Below are 11,949 nucleotides of genomic sequence, written 5' to 3' on the forward strand. Positions count from 1 at the left end.
TCATGTTTCATCATTTTTCTCTGGTAAATTTTTTCACATAAATACATCACGAATGAACAGAATACGTGATACCTGGCACCGAGGAATCTTGTTACGTGATTAGCAATATCACGTCTTTGACGATTCTCGAGAGTCATTGTACAACGCATTCCGTATCAGAAGTACCTCAAAAGGAGTTACGTGCCCGTCGTTCTACACCACGATATTTTTTTCTCTTCTCTTTTATCTTTTTTCCTTTTTTTCTTTTTTTTTATTTCTTCTTCTTTTTTCCCTTTTAATTCTTGTCTTTCTTACTTTTTTATTTTCTTTTCTTAAAACCAATACAGCAAAAGCAAGAGCAAGAGCAAGAGCGAGAACGAGAACGAGCTGACCCTCGGAAAGTTGAATCAGGCAGGAAATCATAAGAGCTTGTTGGGTGGACGTCGAGTGGTCTCCTCTTATTCGTCCCACCTAAGTCAACAACAAGTGGACTCTGAGATATTTTAACCGTCGCGCGTTTACAGGTACCTACTCGCGTGAACATACACACAGGTGCACACGTATAAAATAAGGAATTGAGAGGAACACCGTAACAACCATCGCCATCGCTACAACCATCAGAGAGAGAGAGAGAGAGAGCACCCCTCTCGTCTCTTCTCTCCTCCCTGTAACTCGTTGAAACGATCGAGAAATCATCTTGAGATCTATCGATCTATCTATCTCTTTCTTTTAATATTTCTATCGTGTCCGTCATCATAAGATATCGAAAATCTTCTTTTAAATTCTCTTCATCTAAACGAGAAAGCGTCGCAAATCTTCTAATAATCGATAAATCCAATCTCCACCTGGCATATAACACACGTAACGCGCTTACTTCTCCTCGAAATCCTCGAGATCAAAGTATATACTAGATTTGATTTACTCGTGAGTGTATTGAGTGTATAGTACATACTAGTTATATTTATGCTGTAAGTTTAAAAGAAAAGGGGTAGAGAAAACTTCAATACCATTTCCTGTGACAGTTATGTCAAGTGAGAGTTTCTAACGTACGTTCAGAATCAAATAAGACGACTCTCCTGCTCGTAAAGTATCATAAGTGAGCTATCACATTCTTTTCCTATCGGTTAAACCTCAAAAGATCGTTCCTATGTCAGCGTACTAAGTTCTACATTTCGCACCCGTCAAAAGATCCTCAACATGTGTGATGTGAGCTCGATCGTAACTTCGTACCTGTCTCTTCTTCTTCATCTTCTTCTTCTTTTTTATTTTTATTTCAATTTATTTTTACCTACCTTCCTTTCCCTCCCCCCCCCCCCCACCTTCCCCTAACCTCTTTGGTGTACGTAAGAAAGTCCTTGTAATATGTATGAACTCGCGTGTTTGAAGAGTTCGCGTTCCAGATGGCCGTCCGTCCGCTTTCCAAGGATATTTACAAAGAGCTCGTCTTCGACCGAACGGGGCAAACATCGCACGATTTCGCGAAGTTGCGTACTTAACAAAGAGAACTCTAAAAGGTGCAACGAGGTCTCTTCCTACGAATCAATACTTTCCAATAATCTCGAGAATGACTTTCGGGAATAAGTTTGTAATTTATAAACGTAATACACGAATCGTGTTTTAATGACAGGACAAGATTTCAATTTTACAGTTTAAATCATTTCGTTTGATATATATATATATATATATATATATATATATATATACAAAATATGATTTTATTTAATTATTCGTACAACATGTTAAAATTCGATCTCAATCGAGATTAATCTTTAATATCATTTATAATGAAGACCGCTTTTAAAAACACAAAGATAAAGCTGAACGCTCTTAATCAAAAGCGCAACGATTAAAATTCGTTTTTTTTTTTTTTATACAATTGATCATGTATTTAATTATACTATTCGTTTAAAGGCACTTTTTGTTAAAACGTTGATTTCGTCGAAAAAACACGTACATCCTAAGAGAAAGAATCATTCTACGTTTCGTCATATCTTGTTTCTTTTTTTTCTTTTAAACCGAGTTTAATGCAACTACTAGCTCGGATTAAATAAAACTTGTATATGCAAGTATGGTATGTCCCGTGCACGTTCCGTCGCGATAGAAAGAAAATCATTCTTTCGTTATCGATAAATAGAGATTATTAAAAAAAAAAACATTTGTCATTCCTCGATTACGTCAACACATAAAAACAAACTTGTTAACACTCGTAAAACCGTGCATGATTATATCGGGAACGTTTAATATTAATAAAAGTTTCATTTACAAGGCACATTTTAACTCTCTTAGTTAAACCGTTAGCCGAAAAAACAAAACAACTTATAAAAAGAGAGCTTAAAGGCACTATCATAAGGGCACGAACGTTTAATGTAAACTACACTTTTGGTCTAAATTCACCGATAGAGAAGTCAAGAGGAAAAACATCTTTCATTTTCGAATAATTTCGAAAACACATCGAATCACTGAACAATGAAAGAAATACTAATTCTTTTATGTAGAACACATAAAAGAACAATCTTGACGATGTAGTCTCGAAGTTCCTATCAAGGATCTTCGGGTCTGGTCCAAGGTCATGTTTTCCTCGTGAGATCCAATGGTGGTACCGTGTCATGAAGGAGCTCGTTGTCCTCGTTATCCGTCGATCTTTCTTCTTCCGTGCTACCTGGATCCGTCTCTCTCGTTTCTAACTTTGCTGTTGTCCCGGTAGCCGTGGCAGCAGCAATAGCTTCCGCCGCAGCCACGGCAGCTTTGATGCTGAGATCAATCGGTTCTTCTTGTTCCGGACCGAGCGATCGAAAAAATGCAATACTTTTGTCGTAAATAACCGACTCGTCTGCCGATTTTGGCCTAGATGACGATCGATCAACTTCCTCGCATAGACTTGATCGTACTCTCAAAACTCGACTATCGTCCTCTACTCTCGTTCTCGTCGGCGATGGTGTTGATCGAGGACTTATGCTTTCGCTCGAGGAACTCGAAAGACTCTCTAGCATTGGCGGAGCTCCGATTTGATTAACGTACGGTACGATGAAACGTTGTTGAAAGGGAAAGAACGGTGTATTTAAAAATTGCATTTGCGTTAATGCCGGATGTAAAAATGCTGGACCCCTCCACATTGGAAAAGTACTTCTTGAAACTTCCGGCCTGAGAAGTTCCTGAGGGGCTCTTGCTAATTCGGCAACCCTCATACCAATTTGTTCTTGGCTCGATCTTGATGATAATTCTTGCGATCTCAACGTACTCGAAATGTCCTGCGACCTCAATGCCGTATCCTCGCGTTTCCCAATTCTATCCTGATGGTGTTGCTGCTGCTGCTGTTGTTGTTGTTGTTGCTGATGCTGCTGCTGTTGTTGTTGCTGCTGCTGCTGCTGCTGCTGTTGCTGTTGATGATGATGGTGATGGTGATGATGGTAACTATTAGCTGTAGTTGTCGCTGTTGTGATCATTCCTATGATACCACTCGAAATGGGTGTACTAGCGTCTTCGTTATTATTGGTATTATTGTTGTTAGCCGCGTCCAACGAACCAAATGCTTTTTTGCTTTTTCGTATGCCAACTTTGGGTCCTTTATGAGACGCGTATGCGCCTGATGCGTCTGTTCTTGAAGTAGACAATGAATCTTGAACCAATTAGAACGACGTCCGTATCTCGAACCTGATTTTGACATACCAACCATCAGACACTTCCGTAATCGGCAAGCTTTGCAGGCTGTTCGATTTTTCTTGTTGATCACACAAATACCACCGTTCTTGCATTCGGATATACTCCCCAAATTATTGTAGGTACGCCCGAAGAACGACTGTGTGAAAAAAAAAAGAACAGATAAAGGTACCAGTTTTTTTATTAATATTTCTCAACGAAATAGAGAAAAATTAAAGAGTGAAAAGTAAGGCAAAGATCGGATAGAAGGTAGTAAGAAATATTTATTCGAATAAGTATTCAAACTAATCGACTTATTAACTTTTGTATTTTAAATTAAACTAACCTTACATCCTTCGCAAGTGAAGGCTCCAAAATGAAAACCCGCGGCCGGCTCTCCGCAAACTCTACAAAGTTGATTCATCTATAACAAATCAAAAAAGGAACAACAATTAGATAGAAACGTTATATTATAATTGTGTATTATAGGCAAAATAATTGAATTGTCCAAAAAAATTCATGTTAATTCATAAATACAGTCAACCTTCCTATAAAACGGTTTCCACTTTCAACTTCTAAGTTTTTTGGAGGATTGACTGTATATATTTGATTCATATTTTTAATATAATACATAAATTTTTGTTTTCAAATCAACATGAACTATTCATGCAGCTCAATATCTATTTTACGTGCCGATAATTATAACAGTGAACCAATTACCAAGTCAACGAAAAAATTAAAACATTAAATTTTTTTCATAATATTATATTAATTTTATTTTCATATACATTTATAATACATTTATTTTCTAATTAAAATAATATTATGAATTGTTTTTATTTAATCCATTGCTATAATTACAAACACAATAATAAGGATTTAATAGTAATATTTAGATTTTCTTTGAATAATCGAACAGCTGAATGAATTCGTAAATACAAATCGAGAAAAAAGTAAGAGAAAAAAACAAGAAAGCAGCAAGAAACGCATAGATTTCAGTTTGCGAAACTATGTTCCTATTAAAATCTAGTTAGTCAGTGATTACCGACGATGAACCAGAGGTTGCGGCTTCTACGAGGATAGCATCGTGCCGATGAAACGAGAAAAGATGAACAAACGAGAAGAGACCTCGCGAGCAATAAACGTGTTATAACAAAAAGAAAAAAGGAGAAAAAAAGGAAGAGAAAGAGAGAGAGAATATCAATAGAAGAAGAAGCTCGATCCTCGTACGAAAACTGAATGACCCTTGGGGTCAGCTGAAGCATGCTATTCGAACGTTTCGTAATTCGAAGAAGAAGTTTTATAACATAGAATTGATCAAATATGATTTTCAAATTGATCTCATTGGTCATATTGATTTTTAATTGAACCGAGTTTGCACTTAAAATATTTCAATAAAACCAATTGTGACAGTTGACTAAATTGTAAGTTAAAACTTTCATATTATTGATATTTTCATCATTTACTTTATATTCAAATGATTTATTTTATAAAAGAAATTTTGTCAACAATTCGACTCGATCCAATGCCATAATTACGAGCACAAATGACGACCACCCTAATATGCCTATATCTATAATCGATAGATCGTTTAACAAATATCGTACTTGCGAAAGTTCTTTCAAAGATCACCTCTCTAACAATTATCCCACATGACATTAACGGTAACAAATTTACAAGACTCTAACGGCAAAATTAGTTTCCACGACTTGTTACCTATTAAAATTCTCGAACGTATGGCTACCGTGAACAATTTGCTAACGAAATTGAAATTCTATTGTAACTCCTGGTTCTATCTATATAACCGAAGATATTATTTATATAGGGACACACAGTTACCTATTATTGTTGTTGTTGTGTTGTTGTTATTGGTATTATTATCGAGTATACGGATGTTCGAAGGAACGGTGCATGTATACATATATATCTACACTTTCACACATACCACGTAACCGAACTTGTAGAATAAGAAGGGAGGTGCTTGATGACACCTGATGGAAACGACAGTGAAGCACGAGGCATAGAAGACGAAGAGAAAAGTAAAAAAGGTTCAACGTCCAACAGATGACGCGGCTGTGTCACCTCCGATCTAATCCCTGCAGCCTGACGCACCACGACCCAACGGAACTAAATAAATGTTCTCGTGTCTCCTGTCTTCTTGGTGGCCTTTCCCGTCTACTCATTCTATCTCTATCTTACGTTTCTTTCCATTGAAGATCATACGTATCGGGTTGATAGGAAAACTCGTGCCTAGTTTTAATTACAATTTCTAAATAATACTATTTCATTTCCATATATCGTTTGATACTTAAAACTATATATATGTATATATATCTAATATATTTATAAATCTGCATTGACTTTTCCAGCAATCCAATGGTATAAATATTAAATGCTCAAAAAATTCGTATCGATTTTTAATTAATATTTAATATTAAATACTATTATATTTTAATATAAATAAAATATATATATATATCGAATATATATTGTATTTATGATATATATCTTCTAAACCGATTTATACTTTCAGCAAAATTAAAAAATTAAAAATATAAAAGTAATTATAAATTATATAATTATAAAATATTATTGGGTGATAGTGTTAGGTATACGTACACGAAATGGAACCAATTTATTATTGATTTTAGAAAACTATCAATACACCCATTAATTCTTAATCATTATGAAATAATGCGAATAGATTAAATATCGATAGAAAAATAAATATAAATAAATAAAACTCACCACGTCGGTGGTGGCCGGTGCCGAAGCGATGCTCGACGTAGGCGTCCACCACCCTACGGTATGGCTACTGGATGTTGTATTCGCGATAACACCAACACTCGTATTTCCGGGATTGGATCCACTCCCTGGAGGTAATCCTATTGAGCTCGATATATCACCCACGTCCATTCGATATCCTTTAATCCTTCGATGCGTATCCTTTCGTTTGCAGATCACAAGATTCGTCCTCCGTTCTTCCTTGGAGATTTCGTCTCAACATTTTGTATATTTCTTTTTCTTTTTCCTTCACCTTTTATTCTTCTTCTTCTTTTTCTTCTTCTTCTTCTTCTTTTATTTCTTCTTCACCTTTTGTCAACGCTACCTCTTTTTCTTTCACGATTATTCTCAGAGATTGCTAATATAGTATCTATCACCGAGATTTATCTCTTTTGTTTCTCCCTTGGCACGTGGGCCGAACTAAAAAAAAAATAAATTATACGATTGATAGAAATTAGAATATATAGGGGAGGAAAAGAAAAAATTCGTCGTTTGAAATTGTCGAAGATAATCGTACGCGTAAATTCGCGCGTTCCATTCTAACATTTCGAATTTGATTTTCTCCCATTTCCAGGATATAATATCTTTTTGATCGTGCGCTGATAAAAATTCGACTTTTTTCCTTATCACCAAAATAGAAAAAAAAATAAAGAATAAATAAAAGACACGATAAAGAAGAATAAGAAGAATAAGAAGAAGAAGAAGAATCTCTCTCGGGTTTCGAAATTTTCGAAGATCGTTAACGCGACGATTAACATCGGTTTGCATTTAAACTAACGACTAATTAGAAGTCGTATCTTCCAATCCGTGGAAGACCGGTTCGCTAGGTGTACACCGTCGCCTTGCCAGAGGACTACTAAATCCTTATAGTTCTACGGATTAATTCGCTCGTGCTATGTCGCAAACATAACGTGCCGATTTAATCGACGATCGGGACGATGGAACGATATTACCTACGCGTTAGACAAGAAAATCCTCAGGCGCGATCTTTTAAATGCGATTTTTATCTAACACTCCTCGATCCTCGCTCATGATCAGTTTACGTTCACCGAGTTATATCACTTTTAAATGAATTATTTAAATACACCTTAACAACCACACACGATACGTTCTTAATTCTTCTTCTATAACATTTTTCTTTCGCGAAATTAAATACCTATTACGTCTCTACGACGATGATTACCATTTACAAAATACTAATATATAATTATATATTTTCTGTCTCACACTTTGAACCGTATTATTTGTTTATTTAATCGACTGCATCTTATAAGCTTTGACAATTCATTATTTTTAACCGAGCGCAACAAAATCGTGTTTTACAATAAACGAACATTTATTTATTTTACCAGTCGAATCAAATAATTCGATAAATCTGTAATAATAATTAAATTATCACAACTATAATCGATATATCTTGTTAATCCAATCAACCATATATCAATTAAAATTCAATTCAATCTTTCGAGCGAGAATTTATTAGAAGAACAAAATCCCGCATAACAATACATCTCTTTTTCGTAATTCCTTCGCTCAATAATCTCTCACTAAGAACGAAATAATCGTTCTGTTATTAACGATCGAAGATTCTTAACGATCTCTCTCTCTCTCTCTCTCTCTTCCACGCAAACATATACACACAGATACGCGCGCGCGTTTTCTATCCTTGGAAAGATGAAACGATGAGCTTCGCGACGGCGATAATGACTGATCGGTGAAATCCACTGGCATCAAAAGTATCGCCCTGAGGTGTTTCTAAGGTGTTCCTTTTTTTGTCTTTTATTTCTTTTTTTTCCTTTGTTTTTTGTTATATCAAGATCTTTCCCTTTTCGCGCTACCAATCCCTGCCGACAAATGAATAACAGCCGATCGATCGATCGATCGATCGAACGAACGAACGAACGAACGAACGATCAGTTAGTCGACTGCATCTTTTAATGAACCGGTTGCGAACGGCACGTCACTCGGGTATCATCCTGCCGACTGACAATTTAAATCGTTTGTGCCAGGAACGACGTGACAAATTAATCGTCGACGCCGTCTACGAACATCCGAGGACGACGTTTGTTTTTTTTCTACGTTCCTACGTTTATCTTATTACCCGCAAGTTTCGCTCAAACTACACCCAAACCCACCCCTTCCCTTCCCCACCCGTTCTCATCCGCCTCTACCGCTACCTCACTCCTTTCTCACTGTCGTCAAAAGGATTTCTCATTGATTGATACGATCCTCTTCTCCTCCTCCTCCTCCTCCTCCTCCTGCTCCTCCTATTCGATTACGTACCATCAACATTAACAGAATCTCCTGAACAACATGACAAGAAATGAATTCCTAAATCCTCGTTAACACTAACATAGACGGTTACGTTGACACGATTATCGAGTCTTCCAATGTCACTAAACAGGACGTGGAATTAATTCTTAATCCCTTAAACACAATGTCGTAGACGATAAATTAATATAACGTCGAAGAATCACTCATTGATAAGAAAATCAAAGAGAAGAATTAATAATGGGAGCGATTAACATTAGGATTAAGGAGAACGGAAGGAGACAAAGTTGGGAAGGGTAAATAAAAAGTGAGATTCGAAGGGAGTGGGGATTGAAAGGGAGGGAAGGTACGACGAGGGGAAGAAAAAAGAATAAAGCAGAGCAGAGGAGAGAGAAAAAAGAAAAGAAAAGAAAAAGAAAACAAACATGGGACAGAACGAGGGCGAAGAAGAAGAAAGGATGAAGGAATTGTCGTGTCTGGACCACCGGCCGGCTCGGGGCGTGCGCTCGTGTAGCACGGGGCCGAGAGACTGAATATCCCTACCTTGGATACTCTTCGTCAGTCCGTTTGTCCGCCTCATCCTTATCTTACCTACTCGACCGAGAAAGACTACCTCTGCCCACTCTCTCTCTCTCTCTCTTTCTCTCTATCTTTCTCTCGTTCGCTCGCTTACTCCTTCTTCCTTTATTCTCTTCTTTCTTTCTTTCCTTCCTTCATTCTCCCTGCCTTTCTCCCTTCCTCCTCTCTTCCTTCATTCTCTTTCCATTCCAACACTCAACGAGGATCCGAAGATCACGTCCCCCTTCTCATATACACATACACATTTTCTCTCTCTCTCTTTCGATATATATATATATATATATGTATCTTTCTTTCTTTCTTTCTTGCTCCCTCTCTCACAGGTATTTATATATACAGTATAGATATCCCCGTGCAGCATCCATCTCCACCTGCGTAGGAGCCGCGAATCCTGGCATCTCTTCGATTCTCTTCCCTCCCTCTCTTTCTCACGCAAACGTATATATATATATATATATTTACTCGCTCACTTTCTCTATCTTTCTCTATCGACCAGTCTCTACACCAACAACGAATCCTTTCTGTCTTTATCCCTCTTAACAACCTATCTTCTCCACCTCTTTCTCTCCTCCTCCTCCTCCTCCTCCTCCTCCTCCTCCTCCTCTCCTTCTCCTCTTCCTCCTCCTTCTCTGCCAACTCGAATACAAGGTGCTCTTTTCTGTAAGCGCGGGAGGAGCGCGAACTGAAGCAAACCGAACGAACGAAGCCAAGCCAAGCCAAGCCAAGCCTAACCAAGCAAAGGAGACGATATCACACGTATCCTGCTATATCCCTCCCTCATCCTCCTCTTTTTCCTCGCGGATTCACCAACCGCGACCTCTTACATACATTCATACACGCAAACTCACCTACGATCTCCATATTCATCCCATACGTAGACCAATGTGCATACGTATTAAGTATGGATTTATAATAGATTATTCGCTAGAAGGATATAATCAATCGTTAAATCAATCGTTCTTATATTCCTTTTTCTCTTTTTTCTTTCGTTCTTTTTTTTTTCTTTTTCTTTTTCTTTTTCTTGTTCCTTCCTTTTGTTTGTTTCATTTATTGATCGATAATTCTTTGACGCGTGAATTTACGTACTCGGCATTTCCCACACGGAATCGACGCTACAAATTCGAAATTCACGGAACGAGAAACTTAACGTTTATATAAATACTTGAAGAGAACTTTGATCGGTCGTTTCTATTAAGATTACGTAAAAAAAATTAAAAAAAAGAAAGAATAAATAAAAAACGATAAATTTTTATTCGCGGAAACGTTAAAGCAATCTTATTTCCTCATTATTGGAATATAATTTGTCATAGGTAATATTAAATAGCGCGTAAAATCTATAATCTTGTACGTGGTTTTAAATGTTCCAACTCCTGGTCCCTTTTCTTCGGAGATTTCGATGCTGGGAATGATATTTCAACAATGTTTAATAAAGCATGGGAATTAATGCAAGACACGATTACGCATGCATTATACAATTTTTATAATGAAAAATAATATTAAGGATAAATTGAAAACAATAAGGCAAGGAATTAGACCCGAAATTTGTCTTTTTGGTAATCTGAATAAAATTTTATATCGAGTATATTAGGAGAATGGTTTCAGAAATATTTAAAAATCATTATATACGATAATTATATCACATCAAGATGTTCATCCATAATTTCTTCTTTTTCTTTGGTTCAATTTGTTCTTAACATTTAATTATTTTTTCATATTTATATGTTTTTTATTTATCTTCCTTATTTTGATTACTTTGAACCCTCACGTATTACCGAAATTGTATATAATATCTTTTAAAATTTAACTAAATTATTATATTATTATAGAATAACATTTAGACCACACAATTCAATTTTATTTATGCGTACAAGGTTTTAACTAAAAACATGTACAGAAAATTGATTCTTTTTTTTTCGAGTCACTCTTTATTCCTCAATTTGTGCGCGTCGGTATAATAACGGAGTAGTATAAAAACAAAGAAGAGTTCGTCGTGTGGAGTAGAATAAAAACAAATAAGAGTTCGTCGTGTAGAGTAGGAGGTGCCCGATCATCGACCAATAGAAAGAGCCGCCACCCACGAAGCAATAAAAATTAATTTATCACGTGGATCGCCGCCTACGCCATTGCTCCTTTCGTCTTTCGCAGAATCTCGATAATTCCTCCAGATGGCGACACCTGTCGGGTAAAGAAATCATTTTCAATTATATTAATAAACGAGAAATGCAAATATTGTACAAACGTAATTAGAAGTTTACTTTATAATATCTATAAATTTTTATTTAGAATTCTAACAATAATAATTATAAAAATTATCAATGAGTTTTGTTTACTTTAAATAATTTCAGAATTTAAATGGAATTTTTTTAAATTCCTAAAAATCAAAAATTGTCAATTTTATGGGCTTTCGAACGGACTCATTTTTTAATTAAAAAAAGAATTATTTAAACATGAATGTATCTAAATGAAATCTTTATCTAGAAATATTTATATAATGCAATTAAAATAATAAATTTAAATAAATAAAAAATAATTTTTATATCGTCAATAAGTTATCGACGTATCAAAAGGTGTTTTCATAAAGAACTGCAGAGGGCACCACATTACGGTATTACAATGCAACGCGTCGGTAACATTTATATTCCATATACACAAATTAATTTTTTATTGTTATAAACACTTTTATTTAAAATATATGATAAA

The 11,949-nt window shown here is 35.8% G+C and overlaps 1 protein-coding gene across 1 annotated transcript; it reads right to left on the reverse strand.

Moving 5' to 3' along the window:
- Positions 1–1,714: 1,714 nt before the first annotated feature.
- LOC122523961 (zygotic gap protein knirps-like) lies at positions 1,715–6,633 on the reverse strand. The gene is given in 4 exon segments (XM_043645957.1): positions 1,715–3,512; positions 3,515–3,775; positions 3,962–4,039; positions 6,364–6,633. Coding segments are annotated over 4 exon segments (1,473 nt in total). The 5' UTR covers positions 6,532–6,633; the 3' UTR covers positions 1,715–2,546.
- Positions 6,634–11,949: the final 5,316 nt, after the last annotated feature.

Source organism: Polistes fuscatus, unplaced genomic scaffold (genome assembly GCF_010416935.1).
Source record: "Polistes fuscatus isolate 324 unplaced genomic scaffold, CU_Pfus_HIC Scaffold7, whole genome shotgun sequence".
NCBI lineage: Eukaryota > Metazoa > Arthropoda > Insecta > Hymenoptera > Vespidae > Polistes > Polistes fuscatus.